We start from the raw sequence: 12,699 nt of genomic DNA, 5'->3' as shown, positions 1-12,699 counted from the left end.
ATAGGAGACCTTGTTAAGTCAAATTATGATTTTTAGTTGAATTTTTCATCTAGGTAACTGCTATTGTGCTGTTTTTCCAACAATCGATATAGCTAGTGTACGTATAACTTTAGAGTTTGGCATTACTTTTCATCCATTATGATTTAACTGCTTCATAGTACTTAAAAAGTAACTAGAATCAATTATAAACTATACTAAGTAACTAAACATCTAAAAATTCTTGATATAGCTAGTGTACATATAACTTCAGAGTTTTTAGAAAAAAAAAATCCATTTTATATATGGAAGTAGCAAAAGCCAACCAACTCAATCGGTTTAATCCCAATATTTTAATTTTTTATAAAAATAAAATTGATCAAGTTTTGTATTACCTAAAAAGAAAATAGAATTAGTTAATTATACTATCACGTAAAATTCTCCATATAATTAATATAAAAAACTTTTGTAGAAGGCAACTTGGAAAGTTTTTTGGACTGATTAGAGGAATAAATTTGACAAAATATTTACAGTTGCAAGACTTTGGGTAGTTTTGATCTTCTACAATTTTGTGAAGTCTTTGAGGCCACATATCCAGGAAAATTCCCTAAAATGATAACAATCAATACAAATTATTTTTATGTAATCTTTTATTAAAAAAAAGTTCATACAAGAATACTCTTAAAATTTCATGTAAAATATAAACAATAATTTTAAGTAACTTCAGTAATGACTCAAACAAACTTCTTTTATTACCATCCCATATAAATGTTCTAAATTATACATAAAAAGTAAGTTGATTGTAAATGTCCCTGGATTTTGTTCAAACTTAGAGATAAAAGGATTATAAATATGTTATGATCAATTATATAAAATATGCTAATCATGTAAAAATATTTCTCGAGCGTATAGAATACATCAAATTGCATTACTTCGTGTCATCGAATATGTCCGTGGTTCTATGAATCAAGATGTTCTCTTCCGTTCTGATTCTCCTATACATCTTGAGGGATATACTGATACAGATTGGGCTGATTGTCCCGATTTGCGTCGTTCCATTACTGGTTGGTGCATGTTTCTAGGCACATCCTTGATATCTTGAAAATGTAAGAAACAATCCCTTACGTCTAAATCATCTACAGAGGCTGAGTATCGGGCTAAGTCAGCAGCAAGTTCGGAGATTTTTTGTCTACGACGTCTATTATCTAAGCTTGGTGTCACTATTATATCTCCTACCGTGTTACATGCTGACAATACTAGTGCGATTAAAATATCCACAAACCCTATGCAACATGAAAACACAATGCATATAGAGGTGGACTGTCATTACATTCAGGAACTAGTTGTTTACCGTCTTATCACTCTGCAACACATTTCTTCTCATGATCAACTTGTTGATTTTTTTACAAAGGCTATGACACACGCACAACATAGCTATCTTATCTCCAAATATCTACTATGTGATCACCGGTATCAATTTGAGGGGAGATGTTAGGCAATATTATAATTGTACAGATAGAATATTCTCTTACCTAGAATAGGATTTAACTACAGATTGTGTAGTTATAACAATATATATTCTTTCCTAGAATAGAACTCTAACCTACAGTTGTATAGCTATAAGTATTTCATTATGTATTATTGAACAAAAGAAAAGTTGCTATTGAGAAAAGTTACATAAAGCATGACTGAGTTTCTTACCGGGGTTGAGAATAATTGATCTTACAGACAACAATAATCTATCAGGAATCCTGCCACCAAACATAGGTTCTATATTACCCAACATTGAAGAGCTTTATCTGAGTGTCTTAACCAATCTTGTCGGGACTATTCCTCCTTCTATATCCAATTGTTCAAAACTTACTATTCTAGATCTTTCATACAACAAACTCACTGGCTTGATTCCCAACTCATTTGGATATTTGACTCATATACAGCGCCTAAGCTTGGGGGGGAACAATTTAACCAGTGACTCATCATTAAGCTTCCTGACGTCCTTAACCAATTGCAGAAATTTAAAATTTCTTTCTCTATCTTTCAACCCTCTAAATGACATGCTTCCAGCCTACACGGGGAACCTTTCCACATCTCTTAGAACATTTTATGCCAACAGTTGTAATATCAGAGGGAGAATTCCAAATGAAGTTGGGAACTTAAGCAGCTTATTAAAACTTGATCTTTCTAGAAACAACATGGTTGGATCGATTCCCACATCAACTTGAGAAACCTGCAGGGCATGTTCTTGAGTAATAACAAACTTACAGGATCTATCGGAGATGATATATGTAAATGGCAGCGCTTGTATGTTATCAACCTGACTCAAAATCAATTTTCAGGTTCTCTTCCTAATTGTTTAGGACAGATTACATCCCTTAGAGAGATACATATGGGTTCAAATATATTGAGTTCCAATACACTACAAAGCTTAGGGAATCTTAATGATTTAGTGGTTCTTGACCTATCGTCAAACAACATGGTTGGTTCTTTACCTCCAGAAATAGGAAATTTAAAGGCTGCCAATGAATCAATTCTCAGATGGAATTCCTAGAGAAATTGGAGGATTGGAAACTTTGGTGCAGCTTTCTTTGAGACACAACAATTCGCAAGGAGCTATACCCAACTCAATGAGCAACATGGTAGGTTTGGAATTCCTAGACCCTTCTCATAATAATATATCTGGAAACATTCCTAAGTCTTTGGAGAAGCTTCAAAACTTGAAGTATTTCAATATTTCTGTCAACAAATTGTATGGTGAAATACCCTCGGGAGGTCCTTTCAAGAACCTCTCGAGTCAGTTTTTCATCTACAATGAAGCATTGTGTGGTTCTTCAAGATTTAGTGTCCCGCCATGCCCCACTTCATCAAAGCACAGATCAAATAGGAAAAAATTGCTAGTTCTTTTTCTTTTTCTGGGAATTGCACTAGTAGTTGTTCCTAGCACCTTCATTTTCTTCTGGATAAGGTATAGAAAAGGTAAAAGAGTTCTTCAACAAGCTGATTCATTGTCTACCATAACAAGTGAAAGAATTTCATACTATGAATTGATCCAAGTAACTGATGCGCTTAGCGAGAGTAATCTGATTGGTTCTGGGAGTTTCATCTCTGTTTACAAAGGAGTTCTCAGAAGTGAAACTGCCATTGCAGTCAAAGTGTTCAATCTGCAACTAGATGCGGCATTCAATAGCTTTGATACGGAATGTGAAGTTCTGCGCAGCCTTCGCCATAGGAATCTCGTAAAAGTCATTACTAACTGTTCCAACCTTGATTTTAAGGCTTTAGTGCTGGAGTGTATGCCAAATGGAAGTCTTGAGAAGTATTTGTATTCACACAATTACTTACTCGACATCAGGCAGAGACTAAGCATAATGATAGATGTGGCATGTGCATTGGAATATCTCCATCATAGGTGCTCGTCGCTTGTGATTCACTGTGATTTGAAGCCGAGTAATGTCTTGCTGGATGATGATATGGTTGCCCACCTAAGAGACTTTGGTATTTCAAAACTACTTGGTGAAGATCAGGGTGATTTGTACACTAAAACCTTAGCAACATTGGGGTATATTGCTCCAGGTACGTCTCTTAGTTTTGCTGATTATCCCTTTCTTTTTTTCCCACATAGAAAGCATATTGCATCTTTAAATGTATTGTTTGACTGTAGAGTATGGACTGGAAGGACTAGTGTCAACAAAGTGTGACATCTATAGTTATGGGGTCATCTTGCTGGAAACATTTACTAGGAGAAAGTCTAATGAGTTTGAAAGAGATCTTACCTTGACGCAATGGGTGAGTTATTCACTTCCAGATGCAGTAATGGACATTGTGGATGCCAACTTGGTAACAGCAACAGGTAATGGCTTACAGAAGGAGCTAGATGTTGTGGCATCAATCATGAAAGTAGCATTAGATTGTTGTGCTGAATCTCCGGCAAGAAGGACAAACATGAAAGACGTTGTAGAGATGCTGCAGAAAACCAAGATTCAACTTCTTGCATGCTGAGCTTGTTCTCAGAATCTCTTGTTTCAAATCCCTCTGTTTGCTGCAAATCTTTGCTAAATTTCTGGATTCATGCAAAGATTGCTTCGCCTTTTTTTTCTTTTAGCACTTGCTTTTTGCATGATTTTATTTTCAAAAATGCTAGTTGGTTGCAATAAATCTTTACTATTTCCTGTTAATATTAAGGTTAGAAAATGATGGAACACAATCAACAACAAATATAAGAACAACTTTTTACATATAGAGAATACAGAGTTCAAAATCCAACAAGTGACTATTTCTTTCAAGGATTTTATCCAGTGATGGAAATGCCAACGATGTAGGAGAGTACAGGAAGCATCTTGCGGAGATGGAAATTATGGAAATATACAAGATAATGTCATGTGGCTAGTTTCATGACATTGTTAAGCAGATTAAACAGAATACGGAGGGCGGCCTTAGAGAAGCAAATCGTCTGGGAAACCATCTTTACTAAATCAGCACTCATGCACACACTTGTAACACCTGAGACATAGTAGAAAACACAAATAATTTCCAGAAATTCATCGAGGTAAAACGTCTGAACACTTTGTGGGCAAGAAATCATGTGGTCAGCTGCATATTCACTTCAAACAGATTCTCCCCAAATCTTTTGCTTTATTAGTGTCGATTTTTCCCCAGTGCAGCCACAAAAATAAAAGAAGCAGAACTTGTCTAGAAAACATGACACTTAAAGACAAGTTCACAATTGGATCGACGAACCGCTGGTATTGAGACATTGAAAGGAAGACTTCGTACCTGAGTAATGATCACAGAAGAAAAGAAGGGGAAATAAGGGCCATCCCAGATCTCCTATTTCCTCAATACCTAGTAACTTAGTTTATAAAGTCAGTTTTTAACACCTAAAATTACTTTTCGGACATTTAATTATCCTAAATGAACTATAAATGCAATTGTAGAAATATAATAACCAAAGGATGATGACACTTGAAAAACAATAAGGGCTTCCAGTAGGTATAAATTTAGCAGAGGTCCCTCTCCAGTCCAATTGTCAAGTCCCACCTTTCATTAGATGTATTTATTCACACCTTTCCCTTATGAGAAATCAGTCCTTATTCCGCACTTTCTCTCACCACCCTGAAACATATATAATCATGAATTCTTCAGAGCAGACTGGCAGACAGGCCTACAAGGACCGTAGAAGAAGTACCTCAGTGAACCGCAGCCATTACTTTTATTCCTTTTACGCAATTATGAACTCCACAGAAATTTATCAATTTCTATGCAAAAAATCATTTTGGAGCTGAGATAACAAACTGCGCAAGCCGGAAAAGTTAGCAATGCAACTTACAATTTGCTTCTTCACTGTTTTAGGGGTGATTAATTAGATGGCTTGTAAAATTGCTTAATAAGAACACCTCTGCCCCTATAAGACAATAATTTTCCTTGCCATCCTTGTAATGTTCCTGCAGTGATCTTGGCCACTGAAGTATGCCACCTCTTTTCTTCACAAGTAGTTTGGATATCAAGCTATTTAAAAGAAAAGTTGTTGTTGAGGCCAATAAAAGGGCATCCCGCTGCACTAAGCTCCTGCTATGGGTGGGGTCTAGGAAAGGGTTATACCATAAGGATCTATCGTACATAGCCATACCCTACATTTTTGCAAGAGGTTGTTTCCACAGCTCGAACTAGTGATTGACCTTGTGATCACATGACAACAACTTCACCACTTACACCAATGAATTGGTTTAATTCCTCAATTCTATCAGCATTAGACATTAGTGTTTGGAGAAACCAAATAACAAGATTGGACTATTATTGGCACTACTCTTCACCACACAATTCTACAAATTATGAAAGCAAGACTATTTCCAAAGAATTAAGCGACAAAAGTTGGCCAGAGATGTGTGCATAGCATAAGGTCTAGATAGTGTAATCAGCCATCAACATGATTGTAACACCCCATAGAAACTCGTGCATGTATTGGCTCTTGGTAGCAAGCTTAGTGAGTTAAGACTAGAAAATTTTTCTAAGTCTCAAGGAGACTTATTCTCATTTTTAACTCTTAATCTTCGGGGATTTTATTTTCAATCCTCCCGACCTCTGATTTTAGATTTCCTTGTTGCGTTGCGATGGGGCAAGATCGTAGTACGTCTCGGGTGAGGTTCGAAATTTTTAGACGAGCCTAAGGGCATGTTTGGTGTTCAATTCCAGTAGCTCGGGGCGATCTAGGGGTGCCGCCTGGGTTACCCGCCGCTGTAAGTGGGGCGCCACCCAGGTCCTTGCACCGCTATAGGCAGGGCGACGCCCTGGGTACTCCGGTGCTCCAAGTAGGGCGCCGCCCTGGGTATCGCACCCGGCCAAATTTCAGCACCCTATTGTGTCTAATTAAGGGTAAAATAGTACTTCTCCAACCCCTTATCATCTCTAACACGGGATTTAATCCCAAGAACACCAAAGTAAGTGTATTTTCATCAAAATCTCTCAAGAAACTCCATTAGGGTTTCAAACTAAAAAACCAGAAGATAATTAGAAATTTAGAATCCCCAATCCGCAAGCTTCAAGAATCACCCATTATTTTTCGAAATAGAGGTACGCAAGGTTTTTCTAAAATTTCATGCACATAGAAATCATGTTTTAAGAAAAGGGTTTTGGATTTATGAATGTAAACATGTTTTAGAAGTTTTGACGGTATTGTTTTTGTCTTTAGACCTTCCCCCAAATTGATTGAAAAAAATTATATGTATATGTATGTGTGTGTGTGTGTATATATATATATATATATATATATATATATATGAATGTGTTTAAGAATGAATATTCAATTGAGAGTATGAATTATAATGAACCCCTCTCTTGTTATGATCTTTCTCATCTTGCATATGATATGAATTGTTCTAAATTGCATCTTGAAAGCATGATATGAAATGTCTTGATTTTTACTATGACTCATATATAAATTTTGAACTCAAAAGAGAGGGTTATGCATGTTAATAAATGTTGAAAATACATATAACGAAAGAGTGCATGGTTTTGCCAAAAGTAAATGACCACCATATGTTGAAGAATTCTTGCATAGTATTGACTTATGTTTTCAGAACATGAATTTTCTTTGTTAAATTGCATGTTTGGGTGGTCTGAAATATGTTTTAATGAAAGAATCATGCATGATGTATTATGGCTCAAAAATAGGACTTGTAAGTCTTGGTGTGACGAAACCAATTCAGATTATGCCATGATAATTCAGAACAAAATAGAATGCATGTTTGAAATCAGATTTATCAGACGTTGAAACTAGAAAAATGCATGATTCAGAATAGGATAAAATCGGGCATAAAGAGAGCTTAGGTGTTTCCCCGAAGAAGGAATGAGTCCAGATGACTCATTGCCTAAAACCGTGATTTGCCGATTTGGGTTTATTATATTACGCTGGCCTAGAGCCTTGTGGCGCATCAGACTCAGACACTCCAACCCTTGCGGCACACTCGGGTTGGGGGCTTCCCTGCCGATTCAATGGAGGATTCCATATAGCCCATAGACTATCAGACTTGTAGGGGAGTGCCACCTAACTCAGAAGTAATACAAAGATCAGACATTGCATTGACAAGAACGATTTATGATTTTCAGAAAGTGCCTATGTGTTTTGAAACCCCCGTTTTGTATGATGTTTTGACAGAATTTCTCTCTATTAGTTTATATATATATATATATATATATATATATATATATATATACAAGCTTTTTTTGGATTGCTTTGCGTAACAGTACATTTGTATTGACCCCCTCCTCCCTCCAAGTTCTGAGACTCGGTCTAGGGGTCCAGAAAAGTAGTAGATTTTATTAGACAGAGTTACAGTGTCCAGTTGGTGAGCCTTCTTTGTTCCAGAAGGACTGTTTGCTTTCAGGCAATTATTATTAGATATTGTTTTGTTCTACTGGTGGCCTTGTCCCAGTTTTCAAATTGTGTTAGTGATCATGTGGTAGAGATTTCGCAAACGATTTCCAGATATTGTTAGATGGTTTTGGGATTGCCCTTTTCTATTATCGAATTTATAATAGATTTATGAGAATGGTTCCATTGTATTTAGTATTTCCACATTCATTTTTGTTATAGAACGATGTGCATGATAACCAGATACAGAAGGGCATACCAGGCCTTTATGGTTTGGGATGCTCATCACGGCTAGGGCCCCGGTTTGGGTCGTGACAAACTTGATATCAAAGCACGGTTCATGGTCCCAGGGTGTTTGCGAAATCACGTCGGGTAGAGTCTTGTTTATGGGTGTGTAGCATACCACACTTATAAGTAGGAGGCTACTAGGCATTTAGGAAAGTGCTTTCTTTCTTTGTGATTTAGTTCGTGCTTTAGAGTCTGAGTTAAAATTGTCCCTTAATATGCAATCTATTGTATTTCATAAAGCAGTCATGCCTCCTCGCCGTTCCAACAATCAGGATACTCAGGATGATGAAGATCGACCCACCCATAAGATGCGGACATAATAGAGCGCACACTCTAGAACCTGTTCCTACTCCGGGAGTACCTCCAGTCTCGACCAGTCCTCCTCAATCTCCAAGAATAAATGTTAATCGTCCCCAGTCCATTTACATACTTGCACAGCTGGAAGCCGCACAGACTCAGAGGTCGGAGGATACTAGGTCTGAATCCGTTACTTCTGAGGCAACCAGGGTAGGCCAGTTCATGAGAATGAACCCGCCTAAATTTTTTTGCACTAAGGTAGAAGAGGACCCCAGGAGTTCATAGATGAAATGGAGAAGATTTTCAGGGTAATACATGTGGATCAGGTGAAAGGAGTTGATTTAGCAACGTACTAGCTTAAAGATGTAGCGAACCAATGGTATAATGAGTGGGAAGAGGTGAAGGGTGAGAGTGTTGAGCCTACAGTGTGGGGCGATTTTATGGAATCTTTTCTTGACCGGTTCTTCCCTCTAGAGTTGAGGGAAGCCAAAGCATAGGAATTCATGAATCTTAAATAGGGGAAGATGAGTGTCCAGGAGTACACTCTGAAGTTTAACCAATTGGCTCGTTATGCACCAGAAGTGATAGGTAATATGAGAGCCCCGATAAGGAAATTTGCATCTGGCCTTTTGAATGATCTAGCACTTGAATGTCAAGGGGCGATGCTAAATAGGGATATGGACTTTGCTAGGCTTTCATCCACATGCAGCAGGTGAAGGAAAAGAAGAAAGAAAATTGCTAAATCTAGAGAGAAGGATAGGCAGGTAAAGAGAGCCAGAACAGCGGATCAGAACCCCAGTCAGCAGCAGAGCGGTAATTTGTGCAACAAATGGTAAAAGAAAAAGTTTTGGGGCAAGGCATAGTCTGCAGCTAGCTCCCCAGCGCCCAGACCCCCGGTTGATAAATGGTCCCAGAGCTTTCAGACTAATCAGGGATCCAGGAAGCAGGATACCCAGTCACAGGGTAGTGTGGCTCTGAAACATCATACTTTTCCACAGTGTGAGACTTTCGGTAGGAATCATCTAGGAAGGTGTCAGCTAGGCTCATTGGTATGTTATTCATGTGGTCATATGGGTCATTTACAAAGAGATCATCCTTTGGCTAGAAGGAGTGTTGGGGGTGCCAAGTCTCAAGCGAACTCTTCTGCATCACCACCGCCCCAAAAGGGCACCACTTCTGTTGCCAGGAGAGGTCGTAACTGGATGTATGCTTTGACTAACCGCCAGGAGGTGGAAGCCTCACCAAATGTTGTCACCGATACGTTACAAATCTTTTCCCGTGATGTATATGTGTTTCTTGATCCCGGGTCTACCTTATCTTAGGTGACCCCGTATGTGGATGTTGGTTTTGGGTTTTAGCCCGATGTGATTGCTGAACCTTTCTCTGTTTCCAATCCGGTGGGTGATGTTGTTGTGGCTAGGAGGGTGTATAAAAATTGTGTTGTGTCTATTCTTAGTAGGGATACTGTGGCAGACCTCATAGAACTTGATATGGTTGCTTTTGATGCTATCTTTGGGATGGACGGGCTCCATCAGTGTTATGCCACACTAGACTGTAGAACACGAAAGGTTACCTTTTATTTTTGGAATGATCCAGTAATAGAGTGGGAAGGGGCTTCTTTAGCACCTAGAGGGTACTTCATATCTTATCTCAGAACCCGTAAACTTATTTCCAAGGGTTGCTTGTATCATCTTATTCGGGTTAAAGATTCTAATGCTGAAAGTCTTCCTCTTCAGTCTGTCCCTGTGGTAAGTGAATTCCCAAAAGTTTTTCCAGATGATCTCCCAGGAATTCCACCTTATAAGGAGATAGATTTTGGCATTGATGTGTTGCCAGATACCCATCCTATTTCTATTCTACCATATAGAATAGCCCCCGCAGAGCTAAAAGAGTTGAAAGAACAGCTAGCAGATCTTCTAGATAAAGGTTTTATCAGACCTAGTGTTTCTCCATGGGGGCACCTGTACTCTTCGTGAGAAAGAAAGATGGTTCCCTGCGTATGTGCATAGATTACCATTAGCTGAATAAGGTCACTGTTAAAAATAAATATCCTCTTCCTAGGATTGATGATCTCTTTGACCAACTTCTGGGTGCTAAGTGTTTTTCTATATCGACATTCGTTTGAGATATTATCAGTTGAAAGTTAGGGAGCCAGACATTTCTAAGACAGCTTTCCAAACCAGATATGGTCATTATGAATTCTTAGTCATGTCCTTCGGGTTGACTAATGCCCCTGCAGTTTTTTCTCTTTTCAACAATAATCTATCAGGAACCCTCCCATCGAACATAGGTTCTATCTTACCCAACATTGAAGAGCTTTATCTAGACAGCTTAACCAATATTGTTGGGACTATTCGTCATTCTATCTCCAACTGTTCAAAACTTACAATTCTTGAGCTTTCAGGCAACAAACTTACAGGCTTGATTCCCAATTCTCTTGGATATTTGACTCATCTACAAATCCTAAACTTGGGGAGAAATAATTTAACCAGCGACTCATCGTTAAGCTTCTTGACTTCCTTAACCAATAACAGAAATTTAACAGTTCTTATTCTATCTTTCAACCCTCTAAATGGCATGCTTCCAGCCTCCACGGGGAACCTTTCCACCTCTCTTAGAAAATTTTATGCCAAAAATTGCAAAATCATAGGGCGAATTCCAAATGAATTTGGGAAATTAAGCAGCTTATTAGACCTTGATCTTTCTGGAAATAACATGGTCGGATCGATTCCGACATCCATTGGCAACTTGAGAGACCTTCAGCGGTTCAACTTGAGTAGCAACAAATTTACAGGATTTATTGGAGATCACATATGTAAATTGCAGCATTTGGGTGATATTTACTTTGGTCAAAATCAATTTTCAGGGTCTCTTCCTTATTGTTTCGGGAATATTACTTCCCTTAGGGAGAACCTTCAGGATCTGGTGGTTCTGGAATTATCGTCAAACAACATGGTAGGTTCTTTACCTCAAGAAATTGGAAATCTAAAGGCTGTAACAAAGATGGATCTGTCGATGAATCAATTCTCAAATGAAATTCAGAGAGAAATTGGAGGCTTGCAAACTTTGGCGTACCTTTCTTTGAGACACAACAAGTTGCAAGGAGCTATACCTGACTCAATGAGCAACATGGTAGGTTTGAAATTCCTAGACCTTTCTCACAATAATATATCGGGAATCATTCCCACGTCTTTTGAGAAACTTCAATAACTCAAGTATTTCAATGTTTAAGACAACCAATTGTACGGTGTATACCCTCGGGGGGTCCTTTCAAGAACCTCTCAAGTCAGTTTTTCATCTTCAATGAAGCATTGTGTGGTTCTTCAAGATTTAGTGACCTGTCATGCCCCAGTTCATCAAAGCACAGATCAAATAGGAAAATATTGCTCGTACTTTTTCTTTTGCTCACAATTGTAGTTGTATTTGTTCCTTTAACCTTTGTGCTCCTATGGATAATGTATAGAAGTGGTAAAAGTGCTCCTCAGCAAGCTGATTCATTGTCTACCGTAGCAAGAGAAAGGATTTCATACTATGAACTTCTCCGAGCAACTAATGTGCTTAGTGGGAGTAATCTGGTTGGTTCCGGAAGTTTTGGCTCAGTTTACAAAGGCGTTCTCAGAAGTGGAACTTTCATTGAAGTTAAAGTGTTCAACCTGCAACTGGATGTGGCATTCAAGAGTTTTGATACGGAATGTGAAGTTTTTCGTAGCCTTCGCCATAGGAATCTTGTAAAAGTCATTACTAGTTGTTCTAATCTTGATTTCAAGGCTTTAGTTCTCGAGTATATGCCTAATGGGAGCCTTGAGAAATATTTGTATTCGCACAATGACTTCCTCGACATCAGGCAGAGACTAAGCATAATGATAGATGTGGCATGTGCTTTGGAATATCTTCACCATGGATGCTCGTCGCCTGTGATCCACTGTGATCTGAAGCCTAGTAACGTCTTGCTGGATGAGGATATGGTTGCCCACTTCAGCGACTTTGGCATTTCAAAACTGCTTGGTGAAGATCAGGGTGATTTGTACACTAAAACCTTAGCAACACTGGGTTATATTGCACCGGGTACGTCTCTTATTTTTGCTGATTTTCCTTTTTTTTTCCAGCTAGAAAGTGTATTGCATCTTTTAAATAATTGTTTAACTATAGAGTATGGACTGAATGGACTAGTGTCAACAAAGTGTGACGTATACAGTTACGGGATCATGTTGCTGGAAACGTTTACTAGGAGATCTTAGCTTGAAACAATGGGTGAGTTATTCACTCCCAAAGGC

General features: G+C 38.3%; 2 protein-coding genes across 2 annotated transcripts; both read left to right on the top strand.

The window, feature by feature from the left end:
• The first annotated feature begins 2,495 nt into the window (after positions 1-2,495).
• Positions 2,496-3,972, top strand: LOC107869274 (probable LRR receptor-like serine/threonine-protein kinase At3g47570). The gene is made up of 2 exons (XM_047403915.1): positions 2,496-3,546; positions 3,635-3,972. The coding sequence occupies exons 1-2, from the start codon at positions 2,496-2,498 to the stop codon at positions 3,970-3,972; spliced, it is 1,389 nt and encodes a 462-aa protein (XP_047259871.1).
• Positions 3,973-11,140: 7,168 nt separating this feature from the next.
• LOC107869273 (receptor kinase-like protein Xa21) lies at positions 11,141-12,663 on the top strand. Its single transcript, XM_047403916.1, has 3 exons — positions 11,141-11,561; positions 11,843-12,490; positions 12,575-12,663. The coding sequence occupies exons 1-3, from the start codon at positions 11,141-11,143 to the stop codon at positions 12,661-12,663; spliced, it is 1,158 nt and encodes a 385-aa protein (XP_047259872.1).
• The last annotated feature ends 36 nt before the right edge of the window (positions 12,664-12,699 follow it).

The sequence above is a fragment of the Capsicum annuum genome, unplaced genomic scaffold (assembly GCF_002878395.1).
Source record: "Capsicum annuum cultivar UCD-10X-F1 unplaced genomic scaffold, UCD10Xv1.1 ctg4970, whole genome shotgun sequence".
In the NCBI taxonomy this organism is placed as follows: domain Eukaryota; kingdom Viridiplantae; phylum Streptophyta; class Magnoliopsida; order Solanales; family Solanaceae; genus Capsicum; species Capsicum annuum.
The sequence above is the reverse complement of the archived record's forward strand: the minus strand, read 5'-3'. Positions and strand labels throughout refer to the sequence as shown.

Coding starts and splice junctions, on each gene's coding strand:
- LOC107869273 (XM_047403916.1), top strand. CDS start 11,141: ATGGTCGGATCGATTCCGACATCCATTGGCAACTTGAGAGACCTTCAG. Junction 11,562..11,842: donor CTCAATGAGCAACATGGTAG/GTTTGAAATTCC, acceptor TCACAATTGTAG/TTGTATTTGTTCCTTTAACC. Junction 12,491..12,574: donor ACTGGGTTATATTGCACCGG/GTACGTCTCTTA, acceptor GTTTAACTATAG/AGTATGGACTGAATGGACTA.
- LOC107869274 (XM_047403915.1), top strand. CDS start 2,496: ATGAATCAATTCTCAGATGGAATTCCTAGAGAAATTGGAGGATTGGAA. Junction 3,547..3,634: donor ATTGGGGTATATTGCTCCAG/GTACGTCTCTTA, acceptor GTTTGACTGTAG/AGTATGGACTGGAAGGACTA.